This window comes from Lycorma delicatula, chromosome 3 (assembly GCF_047948215.1).
Source record: "Lycorma delicatula isolate Av1 chromosome 3, ASM4794821v1, whole genome shotgun sequence".
NCBI classification, from domain to species: domain Eukaryota; kingdom Metazoa; phylum Arthropoda; class Insecta; order Hemiptera; family Fulgoridae; genus Lycorma; species Lycorma delicatula.
The window spans coordinates 165,983,816-166,007,611 of record NC_134457.1 but is presented as its reverse complement, the minus strand read 5'-3'; the positions used below and the strand labels follow the sequence as shown (position 1 = coordinate 166,007,611).

General features: G+C 30.9%; 1 protein-coding gene across 1 annotated transcript; it reads right to left on the bottom strand.

Moving 5' to 3' along the window:
* Positions 1-2,898: 2,898 nt before the first annotated feature.
* LOC142321245 (uncharacterized) lies at positions 2,899-17,504 on the bottom strand. The gene is made up of 4 exons (XM_075359243.1): positions 17,430-17,504; positions 16,636-16,809; positions 10,843-10,952; positions 2,899-3,049 (listed from the first exon to the last, which is right to left on the bottom strand). The coding sequence occupies exons 1-4, from the start codon at positions 17,502-17,504 to the stop codon at positions 2,899-2,901; spliced, it is 510 nt and encodes a 169-aa protein (XP_075215358.1).
* Between the last annotated feature and the right edge of the window lie 6,292 nt (positions 17,505-23,796).

Genomic DNA, 23,796 nt, shown 5'->3' with positions numbered 1-23,796 from the left:
TTTGATTTTTATTATGATGTAGTAGATTATACTTGACCTTAAATATTATCCAGTCCCACAACAAATGCGTAGAACTTGAGACATAAACATGCACGCACACCCATGCGCACACACACACACACACTTCTCTTTTGTCCATTAACACTCAAATAAAACTAAAAGAAAAAACAACAATAATAATTCTGTCATGCTGTAGATTCATGATATTGAAATATTTTTCATAATGTGATTATTGTTTTAAAATCAAATAACAATAAAAAAATTATTATATGTCTGTCTATTTTTATTCTCTTTATCTTCATTATAATTTGATCAATTTATTCATAAAGCATGTTACATGTAACTCTGTTTTATAAATCTTGATTCTTTGTACAGCAACATAAAATAAATAAAAAATCAGAGCTAATTATTAATGTTTTTTTATTCTTTTTTTAAAGTTACTTTTTTATCTAGTTTTTCTATTTTATTTATTCTACTTTGTATTTCATTATTTTACTTCATAGTTTTACTTTCATATATATATATGCATATATTTTAGTCATTTCTCTATTATAACTCTATATTTTTTTTTTTAGTACTTAGTTATCACACATTTATACTCTTTTAACAAAAAAATTATTTTATTCTTAAGTAATTAAATTTTAAAATACAGTCTTCATAAAAGAATGGTGTGGTTTTGAACATGGATTAAATGAAAACAAAAATACTAACAATTAGTTGATGTTTATTCATTGAACTTATCAAATCAAACAGTTTTTTTACATAACTAATAAATTTCAACATATGCACCATTAGTCGCTCGGCAAATGCCCGATCAATACTCAGTTTCTGCCCATACCCAAATTAGCATATCTTCTGTTACTGTTACAATTGCTTCATTAATCCTTTCCTTTATGTGACTTAGATCGTGCATTTTTTGCAAAAAACAATCTTTTTACATATCCCCACAAGAAAAAAAAATCAGGTCTGGACTCCTTGGAGAGCAGGTATATCTCCTTGCCAGCCTATCCATTGATCTTCAAATTTTCTATTCAAAACCTGACAAATGCATTAAAGTACAGGGATGCACCATCTTGTTTGAAATGAATTCATTGTATGTTTTCAAGTTCATCTAGTTAAGGGAATCCAGTAATCGTTTAACATATAAAGATAAAGATAATCCTTTTTAAGTTATTATGAATAATAACTTAAAAAGGAATAAACTGAAAGAGTTGATTTACAAGTTTTCACATTTTCATTCTTCACTGATACAATTAAGTTTTAACAGACTAGTAAGAGCTGTACCTATTTAAATTATTACATGTGTATAGAAATCAATTGTACTATAATCTGAGAATTAAAATTTACAAAAAATAGATAAACATTTCCATCAATAGTCTTTTCAACGAAGAAAACAGTCCCAATTACATGATATTTCATTACAAGACACCAAACATTAACTTTAGACATGTCACGTCAATTTTCTCAAAAATTACATGTGGGTTTTCGGTCCCCATAATCATGAATTGTGTCTGTTAACACACCCAATAATCTGGAATGCATCTTCAACTGTAAAAATAATATCTTCTAAAAATGATTTGATTTTATGAACTTTGAGGAAAATTTCAACAACAAAATTAAAACGTTTTTCTCCCTCATCAGGTTTCAATTCCTGCAGTAGCTGAATTTTATACACATGTAATTTCAGTCTTTTGTGTAAAACTTTGTGAATTGTGTAAAACTTTGTTTTCAGAATATCTAACTTGAGGCTTCAATGAGAGATAGATTTGTTAGAATTTCTGATTGCAGAATCCATTCAACAGTTTCGTCTGATACTCATGGTCTGCCAGTTGATTTTTTTTTGAGAGCAAATTCAGTTTCTTCGAACTGTTTGAACCAATGTCGTTCGTATATTAATTTCATGTGGTAACTCTTTTCCATATTCATCTCGAAATGCACATTGAACTTAAATTACGTTGTTTTTTCTTGAACAGTGAACATAGTAACAAACTAAACACACCTCAGCAACAATAAAAAAACTGGTGTGGTGGTTGAAACTGCTGTTACATAATTTTTTGAGTTGGAGGCAATCAAGGCTACATAACTTCTCAAAATTTCCCTACTGCCTTGTTCTGAATTACAGAAACCCCACCATTATTTTATGAAGAACCTGTATAATTTCATCTGTGTGCACTGTAATTGCACTTTTTTAGAACAAAGATGTTTTGATAAAATGATTTAAAAATAATTTCTGTTGTAAAAATTTCAATTTCTGTATTTTTGTTACTACTTCAAAAAATTCTATTTTTATATTTCCACAATTATAATTAGTTCTGAATCAACAATGATATCAAATACTACAAATTTGCTACTGGTTTAAATTATTCAATTTCGAGAAACAAACTCTTGTTATTGTACAAAAACAATATGAGGCAAAAGTAATAATTATTCTACTATTTATTAATTATATTTTTATTTAATTTATGTTTTTAACATTTTTCATCGTTTTCACTTTTTAACCCATTATCTGAACCTTATATTGAAGGTCTCATTCAGATGGAAAAAAATATGGTGTAAAATAAAAGTTGGCACAGTAATCCAGTCCAAAATAGAGGAAGTCTGAAATTCTGGAATCAGTCATTACACATTTACTACATTTTGGCTTAATTAGATGCATTTTCAACCACTAAAAGTAATAATTGACATGTACAGATGCAGGAAAATTAATAAAATAAATATGAATGTATATATTTTAAGAATGAATTCCTCTAAACAAAAACCCACAAAACATAGTATCTGTTTTAAAAATTATTTATTAAAAACACAACATACAGTATATACAAATAATAATAATAATAAGAAAATATTATAATAAGTAATATCAATAAGAATATATTTTTTAAATGACAATTTATGGTTTTATAAGTATTTGAAATCACTGCCTGCATCATACCTTCCAGCTAAATTCCGCTCAGGCATTAATGGTATATCCTTTGTTCTTTTATATGTTATTGGTAAAACAACTGGATTTTTATACTGTAAATGGTATTGAGGGTACTCAAAGTAGGTCCTAAACAAATAAAATATTACAACAGAATACTTTCATTAATATAGATTACACAAGATTTACACCCTAAGATTCCAAAAAAATGAAGAAGAATAAAAGATAAGATAATGTGAAAAAATCTAAATATGCTAATAAAAATCACATAAGCTTGTGACAAACAGGATCTTGAAATGCCATAATATTACCTACTTAGAAATAAATTTAACATTTTTTATACTATTTTATAAACATTTAAACATTTTTTATAATGTAAATAAAATAAGTAACTAAACTCAGATTCTTAAAATTTTTCTCAACACTGGTATATTTTCTTTTAGTTACACCATCATATTAAGATTGTTGTTTCTTACCAGAAAAGGACTATTTGTAAAATACCAAAACCACACAGTTAATAAATAAGGAATGATAACATATTCCTTGAATCAAATTTGATGAATTAATCTCTTTCATAAGTACAAGGTCCGGCATATAAATCTGATGATTTTGCAGTAATTGTTATGTTGGCACCACTGTCAATGAAAAAGCGGGAATGCTGTACATCGACAGGTCTATACATGCTATTCAGTAGCCAATATGTCGTGGTCGGGTGAACAAGGAGCGATTGTGATTGAAGCTTATTTTAAAAATAATGACTCGATTATTGTAACACAGCGTTTATTTCGCAGACATTTCAATTTAAATCGACACGCGTCTGTTCCTAGTAGGAATACGATATTGTTGTGGGTGAAGAATTTTAAGAACACATCGTCTGCTTTAAAAATGAAATCAACAGGACGAAAACGGACTGTGAGAACGCCTAAAAACATAAACTCCGTTTACGCGGTCTCCACGACGTACAGAAACGAGACATGCTGCTGCTCTAGCCATTTCTGATCGAAGTGTACGACAATTCTTCATGCTGACCTGAAATTCCATCCGTATAAGATGATGTTAGTGCAGCAACTTAATGCAAATGATTGGGCGTCTCGCAAAGCAGCTTGCGAGGTCAACCTCGAAAATGTCCACCAGGATGCCATTATTCTTTTAAGTGACGAGGCACATTTTCATCTCAGGATTTGTGAATAAAAAAATTACCGTTATTGGGCGTCGCATAATCCACGGCAAATTCTTGAAAAACCACTTCACAGTCGATATGTTACAGTGTGGTGTGCGGTTTCAAAGTTTGGCATAATTGGCCCATATTTTTTTGAGGAGTTAAATCGCAGAGTAACAGTAACATCTCATCGATACGTAAACATGTTGAATGAATTTCTGCGACCGAAACTGAATGACTTTCAAGGACATGAAATTTGGTTTCAACAGGATAGTGCCACCGCCCATACGGCGAGAATCGCAATGGATGTTCTGCGAGAAACCTTTCCTGGACGTTTGATTTCCCGATTTGGCGTCATTCCTTGGCCAGCGCGTTCACCTTATCTGGCTGTTTGTGATTTTTTCTGTGGGGGTATCTCAAACATAAAGTCTTTAGTAGTCGACCACAGTCAATTGCTGAACTCAAGGAGGCCATTCAACAAGAAATTGAAGCAGTTCCACAAGGGACGATTGAGCGAGCAATGTCAAATTTTAGAATGAAGTTAAGTGAGTGTTATTTTAACGGAAAACATTTGGACGACATAATATTCAAATAAAAAAAAAATCTATGTAAGTAATTCACTATAAATTTCAAAAATTGATCTTTAATTTGAAATATTAAATGTTTTAATAGTACGAAACACTGTTTAATTATTATCCCTCAAAAATCGTCAGGTTTATATGCCGGACCATGTAGTAATTATGCAATAAAAAATAATTTTTAGCTATATATTACACACACTGATTTCTACAAATTTTGTGATTTAATGTCAAACATGTGCACAATATACACTGAATAACATCACAGCCATTCAACTACTATCAGTGTAATTTAAAACTTATCATTCTTCCAAAAATTAGCAGTAGAATGCACCAAAAATTGGTTGGGCAGAAATAGACAAACTATCAGATAATCAGGCAGTTAGGAAATGCAGACATAATTTCTACGGGCACTGATGAAAATAGACTAAATGAGGAGAATGCTGCAGAAACAAGAAACAGAAGTAGACCAAGGAAGAATCTGATAAATGATGTTTAAATGTACTCATATAAAAAAAAATAAGATATGAGAATTTAAACATATTTTAACAGTTGTTATAACAAACGATAAAAGTTCATTTTATTGAGAGATAAAATTGTATACCATTTATTAACCAGTTAAAGATTAAATTCTTATCAACATCCTTAATATCTGAAAATTTCCACATTTTCAAAAAAAAAAAAAAGATGATCAATTACTATGTAGTACTAAAATAAAACAAAAATAAATGACACCAAAAAAAGCTAACCAGGTAAACAAAAAACCATGTCAATTGACAATCTCAACTCCTTTCTTTTTCCTGTTTAGCCTCCGGTAACTACCGTTTAGATAATTCTTCAGAGGATGAAGAGGACAATCTCAACTCAATTGTATTTAACTGTCACTTTTTAAACTGGTCAAGAATAAAAATAAATGATCAACACAATTCTCTGTAGGATTACAATAAATACTTTCACTTAATATTATAATTATTTTTACTTATTATTTTCACTTAATATTCTTTTCTTTTGTTCCCAGAACTTTTCCATTCTGTATGAATGTTTTCACATTTGCTAGGTCCATTCTGTTTTTTTCTGAAATCCTTCACATATTATGAGTTTTTCTTCTGGTAAAGTTCAAAATTTTCTCTAAGTGTCTAACCATCTTTTGCTTTTCTGGATCCTAGTATTCCCCTCACTATTTTCCTTTTTATGTTTTCAAGTTTGTTTATTTTCCCTAGCCTAAGGTTGTACATGCAGGTTCATATCTTGGGTCTTAGCATTGTTCTGTAATGCCTCAGTTCTCCACCTTTAAATTCATTTCTTGTTATATATTGTATATTCTGGTCATTTATAAGCTTTTTATGAATGTGATCCTGTTGTTGGCTTCTTTATCTAGCCCATTGGGCTGTTACTGCTCCAATGTACTTTAAACTTTCAGCTCTGTGAATTTTACTATATCTTAAGCTAAGGTGTCTGAACACATTTGTTATGTTTTGGTATGAAATGCATTTTTTCGAAAGATATTCATAAGCCCATACTTCAGCCATTTTTTCATCATGTTGATCAGTTCTTCAACTGTCTTAAATCCATAGTTAGGATTGCCAGATTGTCTGTAAATACTAAGCAATCTATCAAAAGACCTTTATTTACTTTCAAACCAATGATTTATTTCTTTAAAAAGAATTAAATTAAGTGATTACAGCTAATGTAACAGTGGACTTAGATGAGGTTTCTTGGCTGCTCAGTATTTCTAAAAACGTTTTTCAAAGTAGTGTTTTATGTTGAAATGCCAGCACAGATGTTAGGATGAATAATTAATTATTAAGTGCTCCCCTTCCTTGGAAAAATCAAAAGATTGAAACCTGTTTATCAACAAGAATTTCAGCATAAATTTATTTTTCTTCTTCATTTTGTCAACAGTTCATTTTTCACTTCTTGTTCTTGGATCTTAATAACTGTTCTTCTTTATATGATACAACAGTAACAAAGCTACAGTTTACATTGTCAGACCTGAATAAAAGATGCAGCTACCCAACGCATTTTAACACTATGAACCTGCACCCATTGTACAAGAGATTATCACACAACTGCTCATTTTTATCTATGGATTGACCTTTCTAACTATCTTTTGAATAAATCTTCAACATCATCACATTGAACTGGATGTGTTAAATTTGTTAAGGATTAAGAAAATGGTGGTCTTTCTTTCACTTTAACTGCACAAGATAACAAAGGGGCTGTTTGACGGCTGCTTGTGCAGAAACACAGTTTTCTGTGAATCAATAAACAACACCATTCTTCAGTATTATGCCAAATTCCAATTAGGCCATCAACAGTAGGCCAAGCTTCATTAGTCTGTCAAGAACTTTATACATACATAATGAAGTTTTCATGGTAAAATATGTTGATCTTGTTACAAATATAATAATAACTTTTGTTTTTCTGCTGAAGTATTCAATTGTTGTGGTCTAGATCCCAAAAGTTCAGCTTGCTACTTTGATAACTTCAAATCCTAAATAAATTCATTAAATTCACCTTTTTAAATTACATTTGGTACAGAAAATGGCATTTACTTCGAATTTCTGAAAACAACGTGCAAATAAATTGAGACCCAAATGCACAGTTTTTATCCTGATTTCCAAGTGCACAATCAAAATCAAAATTAGACAGAATTTTAGTCAAATTAGAAACAGTCTTTCTCTAAGCTTTTTGTATAAATTCAGACATAGCAAACACTATCTGAATCATTTGAACACCCACAAAATTTTCCAAAGCCATATTGTAACGATTTAAAAAAAAAACACATTTATTAATAAATTAATTAAAATATAACAGCTCACAAATAATTATTCTCTGATACAGAACATACGAAAAAAAGCTCGTGCGTAAGTTATACTTCTTTAACGTGAATAAAAACAGAATTTTTTTACGCATTCAAATAAATTTGAACTGAGTAAAACGATCGATAGACGACATTAAATACCATGAATAAAAGTTTTAATAAATAACACTTAAATAAAATAATATTTATTTTACACAGTTTAAAAAATATTCGTTGTCATATAAAACGAAGTTCAGCGAATACACTTCGATTAGTTTCATTAACTCTTCGGATGACGATTGAATAGGCACAAGGGTTACCAGCCGGCTTATGATATGAAAAATATTATACAAATAGTTTTATTTTATAGTAGTGTATTTTATCAAAAAAGTTTGGTTTTGGTAAATTTAAAATTATTTATGCAAAATCAAGAATTTATCTAATGGGTTCTATTTTCTATCATTAAAAAATATAATTTCACTCGTGAAAAATAATGCTTACGTAAATATAACCTCAAATCTTGATACACAATTTTCACAAAAAAAAATAAATATGTGCTGCAATATAAATAAAGTTTTATGAATATGAACAACAATATTCACAGTTTAAAATATCCGTCTTCATAAATCCGTCTACATAAAATTAATATATCAATATACATTTATTACGACTCAATATCTGTTACAACACCTGCTAATCATTTAACTGCATTGAACGACTGACTGAATTAGACACTACAGGCATGTGCGTGCAAACTAATCCACTTGGGCCTGCACAAATCCTCATGGTGTGTTACATCGGCGCAAGTAACTTCCGTATCTTGCTGAAAATACATTCTGATCAGTTTCTCCTAACGCGCCAAAACAATTATAACTTCAGTAAAAGAAGTAAAGATTGACCAAATAAGATTTAATTGCTTGCATTCTGACATATTTGTACAGCCACATTTACCAACAACCACTTCTTTCAGTAAATATACTGTTTAGGTCCACATTTTATTTACTTATTAGATTTCTTATTAAACATATATGTGGGCAAATTATTTAATGATAACAAAATACAGTATATATTCTGAATTGTAATCAGCAATTGATCAAAATCTTCTATTTCTCAAAATCAAGATTTCAGTACCACATTTGAAATCAGATCCAATTATAATAAGAAAAGCAGAAAACTTAATATGCAATATGCTATACCTAATTCAATTGGCTTATAGAGTTCAAGTAAACAGACAGCGCGTACGAATGTTCAGGCGGCCGATTCACAAGCATCTCCTGTAAATCGTGATGCATATAAAAGAAACTACGTGACATTAATATTCAGCAACCATGCGCTATTATATTTTACAAAAATTATACTTATATGTTAAATTTAAATAAATTAAGATACGTTAAATGATAAATAAATATGTTTTAACTTGTACGATACATCTGATAATAATCCATGAGTATTTTACCCACGAAAATTGTTTATTTTTACGCAGTTTCCTTGAGTTTCTTAAGAGTTATGATATTATCAATTGTCCACAACAGTAAAAGTTTACAAATATTCTAGATTAATTTCTATGATAAACAAATAATAAATTCAGTTCAGTTTTCGACGTCCGATTGCAAGAGATCCATACTGCTGTCAGTATTAAGAGATATAATGAGAGGCTCAATTTTGTTATCCAGTATATTATATCATCCAATTTTCAATAATTTGGTTTAACAGTATCTGTTACATGTTATATACAGTTTTTCTAATCCTGCTGGCCCGTTTTATCGATAGCTTTTAAACAAGTTTTTAACAACAGATATTTTAAAAGTAATATTTTCTGATGATACGTAACTTTTGATTTATTTCCAAATTAACTTAACTGGGTTGAGTTCTCAATGGATGGAGATAATCAAAGCACTGTTTTATCACTGGATCTTGCTAACTCATCAATCTTATACGCATTAAAATTACTCTTAATACGCGAAACCCTTTGCAATAATTGGACCTTAAATTCATCCTTTAAAGATCACTGCTTCTGAACTAAGTCACATTTTGATATTATTCTTTTTCTAAGACACGGCTGGAATTTTTTCCTTTTCATGAATGATAAGGACTGTTGCCTAAGACATCCGAATTATCTTCCGGAAGAGGTAACACATCGATCGCTAAACGGTTTCTCAAAATACGTGCCGTTCATCTCGTTACGATAGACTCCTATAGATTTAGATTCAAAAATCCAAAGACCACCATTGGGAAAACCCGGTATTATTGCCAATATGCGTAATTATGCGATGCCTACCTCTACCCGATGGAGCCTTATTACCGGTTGATAAGCCGCGCAGAAAGGCTTCTTCTGACAAATTCAAAGCTTTACCTTTCTAAACGAAACTTTTCGTGTGGCCTGCGTTGACCGTTCCATACAATATATTCTATGGCCTTCTTGGCTCATTTTATTTATTTCAGTGAAGTAATCTCTTCGCCATAAGATATAATTTCTATCAGTTAAAGCACTTTTCCGGCCCCGTTTTTCGTATTTAAAATTCATATTTTTAACAATTTATAAAAAACTGTTCATCGGAAATCTGTTAGATCGTTATCATTGTCATTTACCACTCGTAACACTTGTCTATTGTAGGCAGTTCGTTTCGAAAATAAAATTCGTGTACGTTTTTACGAATCGCGTTGTCAACCTTTTCTTCAATTGACCTGCAGGATTTTGTTTTCTTAGGACACCGTAATTCATTAGTACCAGATTTATACTCGCGACTCACATTGTACAATGAAGCAGCCTTTTTTTCGTGGGGACATCAATAATCATACGCTAGTATTATATATAATAATTACTCATATATTATTCACCGTATAATTAGTCGTGCAGTAGTCATGTAATCAAACATTTATATAATGTTATGTCTTCTCAGTTCTAGAACCCTCAATTTTCAGAATCTTCTACAAACTTTTATATTCGGTCCTATAAACCCTTGATTTTTTTATATGATTACACTTTTGTTTTTGTATTCAATCTTTGTGTTTCTTTTTCTGATTTATTTCCATTAATGTTATTTAAAGTTAGTATAATGCAATTTTTTTTAAGTTTACTGGAACACAGCGTAGTGTATTCCTTGTGTCTGTACGACTTGAGTTATATATATATTTTGACACCATGTCTGATACTGATTCAGCTAATAAAGATAAATTTTAAGAAAAGATTTCAGGGGGATAAGAACTAAATAAAATATTATTTGAAGCAATTTTCATACATAATGCTTTTTTTTTGTTTTTTAACCTGATTCTACGTTTCTTTTTTGGTAATAAATAAAATCTGGTACCTAGAAAAACAGAAGCTGAACCCGTTGGTACACATATCTATATATATTGAAATAATTGTTAACGAAAAACATACCTAGTGATATCAGGTGCACATTGCCACAGGTTATTAGATTTTCTAAAATATCTGAGAGGATGTATTCTGCTAATATGACTTTTATACTGTTCCCTATGTTGCTGACATAACTGAAAAATGGAAGAATGATAAAGATACATTAAATAATAGCAACATAAATAATACAGCGTAGAAAAAATAAATAAAGTACTATTACAGAAATAATTATTATTACTATTAACCCATAGATCAGTAGTATAACCAGACAAATGTACCAAAATCCAATGTGATTTTTCTGAGAGTTAAAGGTATTTATACCCACACCAACATTCAAATTAATTTTTTTGTCTCTTAATTCTTTCATTCTCTCCTTACAGTCACCTATTATCAAGAAACAGCATTTGAGAAAGTATCATAAAATACTGACAGACTTTATATGTTACAATGAAATATAAAAGACACTTAACAACAACAAAAAATCCTGATAACTCTGTTGCTGAAATTTCTTGGGTATTTATTTAGAACAAATTAGTGTTTCTCCCCATGATAAAATTGACGAATACAAAAAGAAATATTATTCTCTTGCAATCTTATCCTTTATTGAAGTAAATCTTCTTAACGCAGGCTTCGGGATGGGGAACTGAGAAGAAACAAGCCTCACGCGCTAGCTGATAACCCACTATGCCTACATATACTAACACTGCGTGTTCGATAAGCGCTCTCTCACTCTCACTCTGTCTCTCATTATTAAACACACTTATGCTTATACGCGCGTTTTCTCTTTTTTATAATATGTAATTTCATTGTTAGTTCATATTTCTTATTAATAAAAAATGTTATCATTTGTGTATATTGCGTATACGTTATTTTGCACCATTAATAATTCATATAATATTGCGTAAGAAGCTTTGCTTCCGTCGTGTGTCCACGCACCGACGCAGTCAATTTAATTTTTATTTATTTACTTGTGTTCTCATCAAAAAATAAAAAAATAATAAATAATATTCTCATCAAAAATAATAAAAAATCTAGAACAGGTAAACACATGCATTAAGGTATTTTACGCATATTTAATAACACATCATCTTAACTTACTTTGCACTATTCAAAGAAAAATTAGAAAATGTTATCATTTATCCTGTATTTTCTGTAATAAACCTTTAAAATTTTCATTATAACATCTCATTTAGAAATAAATTAAAATTTCAAATTGAAAACTTAAAAAACTAACTGCAGTACACTTTTTAAACAATCACTAAGTTGTAAAAAAAATCACCTTATCTAAATTAGCTTTTGCTCTATGTTAATCTCCTTCATATACTGCTGTTGGGAACACAGATGTGTCATAGCTGAACATGCTGTTGGTGTTCGAACTAAGTTTTTAAGTAAATCTTTGTTTTTTGATGTGTTAAAGTAGTACGTGTAATTTAAGTAGCATTATTCATTTATATTATTATTTCTTATATATTTTGAGTTACTCAATTGTGTTTCGTTTGCATCCTTTATTATGTATATGTAAGAATTTCACGTTGTTATTTGATGTTTATGTGGCTTATTTCAATGAGGTTATTTGTGAAAGTGGATCCATTGATAGATTGAAGTGTTTTCATGTGTTCTTTGCACTGCGAAAAATAGTGCTCTCTCATTCTATGCAGAACCAATTATAACCTTAGTAATGAAATTCCCACAAGTTCAATTGAGCAGACAATCAAACAGAAAACTTCAGTCAACACAGTACTAACAGCAGCAGTTTCTGAAGAATCTTAATGTACAACAAAAGCTAGATTAGATATAAGTATTTTTTTTTTTTTTATAATCTTTACTTTTAAAAAAAGTACCGTATACTATAATCAACTTTTAAAACATAATTTTAAACTTGATTCACTGAAAAAGTAAAACGTTTGAGAAATGTATACAATTGTTATTTTCATAGGCTTCATTACACTGTAACTCTGAAATCAGATATAAAAAAGCTATTCCCACACTACAAGTAGAGCTTTCAGTGAAATATAATCAAATTTTGACAGGTTAAATAGTATAAAGTTACAAAAGTAGGATCTTTTTCACTATAGGACTGCAGTCTTAAAACTTTTACCAATAATGAAATATAAACAAGTTACAATAGTAGAATAATTTTAATGAAAATAAAAGTTGTATACAATTTGTATATGTAACGTTAATTAGACGAGGTTAGCGGGTTAGGTTAGCGTAGGTTTTGTTGATATACGTACCACTCGTCGGAACCCAACAACATATTCTAACCAAACACAACCTATGCTCGCTTACATCATTTTTTTCATTTTTTTAGCAGTCGGCACCACCGTTAGGTATTGATTCTTGCTTCAGAGGATGATATGAAATGGCAATTTTTTAGCGTGAAAAAATACCATGCTTGTGCGGGAATCGAACCCGGGACCTCCGGATGAAAGGCCGAAACGCTACCACTCGCTAATACTTTGGAATGCGGCGTACGACAGCCTTCTGTGCATGTAGTTACCGGGGGGCTCCGAGATGGTCACATACGCCGACGATTTGACCATGTTGGTGGCTGCAAATACAGAGGACCGAGTTGAAGAGTTGGCCAACGATGCTATACGGAGAGTCAGAGGCTGGCTCAGAGAACGGGGGATGGAGCTGGCTCCCAATAAGACGGCGCTGTTGCCGATGGTAGGCCGACGGAAATTGAGGAATATGGCTGTTGTAGTAGAAGGACAAATATTAAAGGAGGACAAAGTAGTTAAGTACTTAGGGGTATACTTGGAGAAATCCAGAAAATTTATTATCCTTGCCAGGGAGACTATTGCAAAAGCCGAGAGGACCATGATTGCTCTAAGGAAATTGATGCCGACAAAGTCTGGACCCAGAGCTGGTGTAAGGAAGCTTATTTTATCAGTAGCAACATCTGTACTGTTATATGCGGCCCCGACCTGGAGGTCAGTTCGAGAAATTAAGAGAAGCGGTGGGCTTTTACAGTCATTCCAGCGTATCTGCAATGTGTCTGGCGATCGCGTCAGCTGTGGCATGCCGAACAGTATCCGGGGCAGCGGTCGGAGTAATAGCCGGTGTGCCACCGATCAGCCTCAGAATTAATTTAATTTGCAGAATTCAGGATGGGATTACCAAGAAACAGGCAAACCAAATAATGATGGAAGAATGCAGGCGTCCTGGGAACCCTCAACTAAAGAAGCGTGGACCAGGCGTCTGATTCCCCGACTTGAACTCTGCCTCAGGAGGAGGTGTGGGGAATGTCATACTTTCTCACGCAGTTCCTCGCGGGCCACGGGGGATTTGGGACATACCTAAACAACGTCAAAAGAAGATCCTCTCACCTGACTGTATATATTGTGGAGCGGAAGATACTCCGGAACATGTGTTCTTTGTTTATGACAGATGGAATGCTTTTAGGGTCTCGCCTGAACTAACCAGAGCTTGACACAGAAAAATGTGATAGAATTTATGTTGAAAGAAACTATGCAATGGGAACTGATATCAAGTATGGTAGCAAATATTCTCAGTACACAGGAAATAGAAGAGAGAACTGGAATACTGGCTGACTGAGCTGGGTACTCGGTAGGATTTCTATAGTGCCGGCCAGTGGAATGATAGTTTCTGGGGAAAGTTCTCTGAGAGAGGCAGAAAAGCACGACCAGAGGACGTGCTTGAAGGGATGAAGGACAGCTCCCTGCTGAACTGTTTGCTGGTCCGCGCTTGCGTAGATCGGTGACGACGGACGGGGGGGAGTTGGTGAGGGAGGTTTAGGTTTAGTCGGTAGGGTGCAGGAACACATATGCACTTTAATTAACACCTTGCGGAACCTGTGGCGAGTCTGACACTGCCCCTTATGGGCGTACACAACTGGTATTCCACTTCCTCACAAAAAAAAAACGTACTTACCGATTGCAGTCGAGTTGTTACATTTTAATACCTGACTTCTACAGAAAAAAGTTTAAACCATGCGGTCATATAGTGGAAAAGATACCGAAAGTAAATAGAATTTTTATTTTTTATGATGATGGTGAATTATCCCCCCTAATCGTCCTTAAGTTTAATTTTTTCCTTTCTAACTACAGGATACGAATATAATATTAAAAATTTAATTCATTGATGGTTGATGGGAGGAATTAGAAGGCAAGGTGGAAAGATGAGCAATATTTTTGGTCAAGAAATTATTGAATAATCAACACAAAATCAAAAACAGAACTGTAATGAGTAAGAACAATAATGAATAAAAAAATAGAGCGATAATGAATCAATGGATTTCTTACTATAAAAAGCACAATAAGAGAATTATTGCAGTCAGGATAGATTCAAATCCAGACCTACAACAATGATTCACCTTTATATATCTGAAAAAATAGGTGATCTAATCAAATACGTAAAAGGAAATAGAAAAAAAATTAATAAAAGTTGCTAAATAGGAAAAAAACGTTTTTGAGGCAAAGATGTAGAGCAGAAAAAAAGAAGTATTATATATTACTATATAGGTAAAGAAACTGGTTAAAAAATAATTAATAAATAAAATCATATTATGTCACCCTTATTTTTTTCTTAAATTATATTAAAGTAAGATCAATGAGAAGATAAATGTAGCTCACAAAAAAATTGAGAAAATGAAGCCCAAATGTGTTAGTATCAGAGGTGTAGATAGAAACTCATTCACTGTAAAGGAGGCAAGAAAGATTTAAGGTGGCAGAAAAATATAGAGAAATCTTGATATAAGAGAAAATTATCAGTTGATGTTTTAGCTATGGAAAAACCCTGTTGATGAAATAACAAGAGATACTCATATCCATAGAGTTTTGATTTAAACCTACTTTTTTTTTCTTGATTAGGAGAAAGTATTTAGTACAGTAAATCTTTACACAAGATTTAAAAAAAAATTACCTGTCATTTAATAAAGGTAACAAAAAGTTTATATAATATTACGATTACAAGGTTATAACTAATGTTAGAATTAATTATATAAGTAATTTGACGAAGTTAGAATAGAACTGTATTCTCAGTCTTGTGAGAATACATTTGAGTGAGAATACATTCTCACAAGAGTGAGGATAAGTATCATTTGGTGTATTATGAGGAAGTAATTACACTGATCTAATTTACTAGTTTTTGCAGATAATATGATTATTTTGAATGAAAGTGATGATAATTTATAGTTTAGTTTATGTGAGTTAAACAGTCTGGCTGGAGGATTTAATTGTAAGATATCAATAAGGAATGAAAGACAATGGCTTTTAAAGGCAAAGTACCTAAAGATAAAAATTGTTATAAATAATGTATTTCTCAAAGTATTTTCTTTCAAGTATTTGGATTACTGTTTTCATAAAATGTGGATGAGATTATTTTTCGAAGACTGATATGTGCAAAGCAGTCTACAAAAAAATAAATAAGGAAAGAAAGAATATAAGGAATATGACAAACAGTAAACACCCAACTAAAGTTGTTCAATCCAATGGTATACCAATGATTTATATGATTGAGTTTGCCTTTTAAGAGATAAGGATCTAAGCTCTTTACAAAAAGCAAAGATGAGTTTTTATTTGTTGTGAAGGTCACAATTGGATAGTCAAGAATTAAGATATTCAGAGAGATTTGATTATTTGTTATACATTACTTGGTTATTTTTTCATTCCATGATAAAAATATCTGGATATTGCGAGTAGAATAATATTGAGAGAATATTGGATGAAATATTTCAAATATTTAATATTTCATATATTAAATAGGATACTATTTAATAGTATGGTAAGACATTTGAGTTAGTGCTACAGAAATAAATGTCTAAGATTTAATCAATAAAGGAAATTTACATACCTTGTAAAACGTGTCTACTTCATTAGTCCTACCTACATCCATAATACGTAAAGAAACATCTGGACTTTTTAACAAGATATTCCAATTGGTTGGTTTATATGATGTAGCATATTTTTTATCGCTGTGATGAGAACTTGGAAAGCTCCATTCATAGTTTTCATTTATAAATGCCATCTGTGAAAAGAAAACAAAATATTTGATCTATGCAATAAAACTATTTTCTTTATATCTTATCTAGTACAAGTTTTACACAATTTTATACTACTAACTAAAAATACTTATTCTTTTAGTGATAGTTACTCAGTATATTCATATCACTCTTATCCCAATCAAGGAACTCTGTATTAACTCAATCTTCTAACATTGTATGTAAAAATAACTTTAAGACCCAAAAGGATAGATAGGACTTTCGTTTGTTATACTACCTTATAGATTCTTTTTTTGGGGGAAGGGTGAAAAACACTAGTCACCCAGGACAAAAACTGATAAAAAATTCTCTTCCTCAGGTAAGAAAAATATTAATAAAATAAGATGAAACAGTATGATTATAACTAGATTAAAACTAAAACAATAAAAAAAGTAACTATTAACATTAAATTTTATGTATACTGATACTTTGTTGAAGTAACAATACCTTATCTAGTAAATTTTTATTATTCCCTAGGATGTGGTGAATGTTTCTTGGCAACTTAAATTTATGACATAAGGCTGCATAACATATGCAATCCACAAAGATGTGGTACACGGTCACACAGCAGTTACGTCATTCACAGAGGGGTGCATTTTCTGCTGACATCAGATGTTCTTGAGTAGATCTGGTATGTCCTAACTGCAATTGGCTGAGAACCACAACCCACAGGACCACTCATAGATCCTGGGTAAAACAGTAAACTGTATCTCCTTACAACTAGATGATTCTATAACATGTTAGAATTATAATCTCGAAATTGAAGGGTATTTAATAAGCCATCTGAGAAAGCCATATTAAACTATCTGGTTCAAGTAATCACAAAAATTAATTGAAATTATTCCTGTTGTTATTCCATTGGAATTTCAATGCGTAACTTCAAAAATTAACTAATAAAAATTAAACAAAATTAACTAACAAAAATTAAATTTAACTAAAAAAATTAAACAACATTAAATGAACTTATTCTGTTATGCCATTGGAATTTCAATGCATAATTTCAATTTATATTATAGTTATAGCCACTTAAAGCCTATTATTATTCTGTCTCCCAACAGATTTTAAACCTAGTTTCTGCTTATCAGTTTACCTTGATCAAATTCACTCTGACCATTCATGAGTATTAAACTGATTATTGAACCTATCACAGGCATTCAAATCCATTTCAACTCTTAACTCTTAACACAAAATCCATTACACTCTTAACTATGTCTACATTATATTTATATCTTAGGAAATTAAATCTTAACTATTCAGGGGCTAAAAATATAAAATATTCTCTGTATTTGGAAGTCATTTGTTGAACATCATTTTTCAGAACATTATTAGAAAACTATCATATATTTTATATGAATGGTTTTTAATAAAGAAAATTGCCACTTATATACAAAAATATTTTACAGAATTTTTTTCATTTCTTAGAAAGTTGCTACTGACAAACATATTTCCAATTAATTTTTGTTTATTTGTTTATAAATGAAAACACTATTATTAAAATATTATTTATATCACTTCAAAAAAATTATTAAACTCATGTAACTAATAGAATAAATTTTGATTTACAAGTGAGCATTCACCACCCAAACAAATTCTCTAAAAACTGATTAATTAATTATCGTTATCATAGACTACTGTAATTCAACTTAAATGTGTATGTTTAACTTTATCTGATAGCGGTTCAGCTTGTGCATCAGCTAACTTTACAGGAGAAACATAATGTTATTTGTAATACTGTGTAATGATAGGTATATTATTTTTGTAGCATGTTTTTTTTCTCTTTTAATTTCTGTCTATAATATAGATAGAAAAATGGAAGTTACTTAAATTTCCAGCGCAAGAAGGAATTTTACAGAATGGTTTCTTGCCGGATGCTTTTCCACACACACCATACAATATTGGAGAAAAGTGAAAACATTCCTTAGAAAAGCCTGGGCTGTTATTCAAGTCTTTTTTGCCTGAGGAAAAGCAATTTGTTACAGCATGTATCTGAATTGATCAACATATAGTCACTGATCACTAATGTTGTGCTACCATACTGAGTAAAAATACCTAATCTCATGAGGACAAATAGCTGGGATAAATACCTGGAGAAGATACCATGACTCTGAATACTCTTTTGAATTGAATTATATTTCTACAAGTAGTTATATGGTCTTCTGTGAATATATTATCCTATTCACATCATCTACTTCTTTCACCAATTGTTAATTTTTTCTCTCCACTAATGTTCAATGGGTTTTGGGTAGTTGCTGAATCTACGGTTGTGGTGAACCATTATAGGAAATTTATATGGGTGGTAAATATTCACATGTAAATTTAAATTAATTCTATTAGTTACGTAATGAATTTAATCATTTTTTGAAGTGATATAAACATTTTAATGGTAGTTTTAAATAAAGATTCAGTGGAAATATTTTTCTCAATAACAACTTTATCAGAAATGAAAAAAAATTCATGTAAAACTTTTATGTAACTGTTTTTGTGACTCACGACATGATAAGAAATATACCTTAAATCATTTCTTTAAAATGTATTATAATCCTTGTTGATAACAACCTCCTCATAGCAGGTTTTTTAAGAAATGTGAGAATGATATGGATTCCCTCTGACTTCATCACTAGCTGAATAGATATTTAAATATTAGCATACCAAGCCAACTTAAAATGTGACCATTTTCAGGCCTGCAAGTAACACCTTTACTACTCCCTTCAAGAACTGGCCATTTGGTGATCATCATTATTCTGAGAAATTTAATTAAAGTTATTCTGGCATTTCTTGTACTTCAGTTTTTTGATGTAATTCACAGTAACAAATAAACAGGAAGTCAGATATTGATATTTTAAAGCAGGAAACTAATGTGTTTCCTGTTGTGAAAAAAATGCACTATATAAAATAATTATGCTCAGAAAATAAAATGACAAAGGATATCTAAGTATTATATTTCTAAACTAAATATTTTAATTAAATTGACAGTAATAGACTTAACTGATATTATTGAATAACAAAAACAAGAAAATTACGATGACCAAGACAGTGAAAACGGGAAAGCGTAAGTATCAAATTACAAAATTAATCAGCTATATAACGGATTCCGTAATCCGACCGATGCTGACCGCTTCTTATTTGTCATTTAGAATTTAAAGCAATACAGTATCGGAAAATATATCTTATTACAATTATTCCAAGTTTTACTTTGATTTTGTTATTAAATTTTAACTTATCTTAAAAAAGATACTTTTATCGCAATATGCTAACGACTTATATAAAAATATTTTTAAAATGACAATGTGAAAATGTCTACAATGTCCTCATTACAATGTGAAACGTCTACAGTTAGCTTAATTATTACAACAAGAAATCAAAGATTAATGTGATAATATCATGCTAACCAACCAAATCCAAATCACGTTATTTTTTGTTAAATCTATGAGAAACACTAAATTAAGGTAAGATGAGAAGTTCAATGTAAGATTTTGGACAGTATTTTTTTGCCCCAGGGCCTATACAGTCATGAAGTCAGAATTTAGCAAGTTGTGTTTGCGAATTATAATCAGTAAGCCTAATAATTACAACAATAGACATCATTGCTTATTAAATATAGGAATCTTATCCATTATTTCTCAAGAAATGTAAATCTGTGATAATTACAACTTTCTTCTAAGTACTGTTCTCTACAGTTGTAATATACAATTTAAAAGAAATAACCTTATTCTTGGGGCCAGCAATCGGTTTTATATCCCAGGAATTGTAAAAGTAAATCATATGGAGATTTAACAAACAGCCTCATGATCGTTAAATACGATCTTAGTTTTCTCCAATTGCACTTTCTTGTATCTTTAACCACACAAATGCATCCATGATTAACAGTCAAGTGTGCGTAATTTTCAAGTAAGTTTTGGAAGGCTCTTCGGCTCACCATTCATATGAAATAATGGTCGTACCTAGTAATTTTTTCATTAGAAGTGCAATCTTTTTGAACGTCTATTCGTTAATAGAATTATAAAACTTTCTATTTCTTTACAACACCTATCGAAAAACCACTGCAATGTAGGACCATCTTGTTTCCTATGAGAAAACAAATCATTAAAAATTTAAATCGTTTGACCAGACCAGCTCGATCATAACATGATTGTTTAAAATATGGTGTCCACAAACCGTTTGTTTGTTATTGGACCAATCTTTTCTGTTACAATTTATTTCTTTTTCCTCTTTTAGAATAGATAAAATAGATGAAAATCAACGGAAATTCGGTTTCTTGACACATAACTGATAAGATATTTATATTATATTTTGTCAACGAATTATAATTTACTGCATAACTTCTTTTATATATTCCATTAATTATCTTGACTTTTTTTTAAAAATGTAACATGACATTTTTTTTTTTTTAAATCACAGTGAATTCTATGATTACGGTTTAAATTAAATAAAATTGTAATCAATGCATTTTTACAAGTATTTATAATTACAACAGCGGAGTCGTTTTTTTTTTTTTTTTTTCAGCCGTTATATCTACTACATGATTTGAATCTGCGTTAATTTTTTAATGCATCAGAAGAATAAAAGGAGAAAATAACCTTGATTTCCTGCTCTATTTCTGATAATAATTTTAATTCTCTTCATCGTAGACACAGAGCTCTCGACGGTACATATAATCACCGGGAGAATTTTTGTCGCAATTATTTTCAAAAACCGCGTTTTTTTTTCTAAATTGTCAATTATCATATTTCTCTCCATACACAATTCAGTTATTTTGATACAGTGTTGCATTTCAAAGACACAAAATAACACATTCTGTTACTATCTTATTGTTACTTTATGCAGGAGAAAGAAATTTTTAGTTGCTATAAAAGTAGTAGAATACTCTTAAACAGATTTCAAATTTTCTTTACCAGTAGTTCAATACGACCGGATGTCAGTTTCAAATTATGGAATTCCTCGCTACTTAGCCATAAGTTTGACTCTTTTCGTCCTGTAATATGAAAAACTGAGAGTGTAGTAACAAAATAAATAAGATGATATCTTACCGTTTTAACCGACTGTGAATTTTTCGTATTGTATATAAATCTAATACTATATATCGCATTCAGCTTTGCTAGTATACGTCTTTGCCGATGAATTTAAAATAAAAAAAGTTATTTCATATAACGATAAAAAATTAAGGCTGGTTTATTTTATTCCTCCCTTATTTTTTTCGTTAACCCCCCTTAATTTCGAGTACATTTTATTACAGAAGATTGTCTTCAGAAGATTAAATAAAAATACCTTTTTTACATTATAACCTTATTCCACCTTATGCCCATTTGAAACAAGCACAAAAATATACCCTATTAATTTCTAATAACTAATTTTTTATCATGTTCTTGTCATCTTTGGAGGAATATATAGACCATCGGTAGGTATTAGACAACATTGTGAATGAATCCCTGCTAATAAAAAAAATTCTCCTACCCAATTTCTTGCGAGTATACATTGCCTGCACTGACACAAAATATTTAATCGCATTTTTATTTACAAACATAAATTTATCCACGACGTAATGAATGGCTTTTCATTGTTATATGCATTTCCCTACTTAACTTATGAAAACAAACATAGAAAATTTTCAAACCTTCCTAACAAAAATAAATTTTAGTTGGAAAAATGTCGACAAGTGAAAAACAATACTTCAAAAAAATAAATCTGGCCGATATTAAGAGAAACGATTAACTGACGAGTTAAACGAGGTCCTATTTTAAGCAATTCGCCTGTTAGCATGAACAAATTTTCCAGTCTTGCAGGAATATTCCTTCATTTTAAGTCGAACGAAACATTTTTAAAACGAATTTTTTTGTTTCAAATTATAAGGGTTCTAACCTTCATAATATCTCATCAAAATTTAAAACAAGCTTTTATCCTAGATAATTTTATTTTCTATAAAATTACAAGAAAAATTATTAAAAATTAAAAAATAATTAAATCTGGATTTATAGTGGAAGAACTCTTCCACTGTCAGTCAGTCAATAATATTCCGTGTCGTAAAGATTCCTTATGAATTTCTAATAGAGTAAAATTATTTTTGGGATTGACGATCTATTAACATTGAAAATTCTGTTTCGTACTTTATTTCAATGTCCAGTATAGTAATTCAGTTTCGTTATAGAATTCAATTTGTTAGATTCAAGGTAGCGATTACTATTCATAAAACTATTAGCAGTTTTCAACTCGGTAAACGGTACGGGTGGGCAGGAAGTCCCTTTACGCTAGTTATAAAATTATTAGAGTAGATGAAGCTTACCTTCTGTGAATCTTAAACGTTTGTGTGGGTTTCATCATGTTCAAAGCATAGCTGTATGCGCCTCCATATCCGGTTGTTCATCCGCAGCAGCATAACAGGGAGGGGGGGGGTGATCATTTGAAATGCTAAGCGAACAAAGTTTAGCAGCTGCTCGTTGTTGACATATCTGCGTTTTCGAATCTCTTCTTTTACAAAATCCCAGTGTGCATTGTCAGTTGTGGTGAGGTTAGGGCTTCTTGCTGGCCAAGGGAATTGAGCCGGTAACTCTTTTGACCCAGGTCCGATCTAGCAATTAGGAAAAACTTCACTGAGGCGTCTGCGAACATTAAAAGCAAAATGCGCTGAAGCACCGTCTTGCTGAAACGCAGCGATATCAGTGATCCCTTTTTAATTTTGGAAGCAACCACTCGTCCATGATTCTCAAATAACTGTATCAATTAACTGCGCCATTGAAAAATTAATGACCAAGGAGATGTTTAGCTGTTATCCCAGCCAAAATCATAACATGAGGCTGTTGGTGTTCGATTTCCTCAAAAAAATGAGGATTGTCTTTCGCCCAGAAAAAAACATTTTGTCTAAGAAAACTTCGATAAATCGCACACTCGTCTGAGAAAATGATGTTCTTTTTATCGTTTGCTCTAGAAAACCATTCAAGCAATAACTGACAACCAAAAACACGTCGGTCAAGGTCATTGTC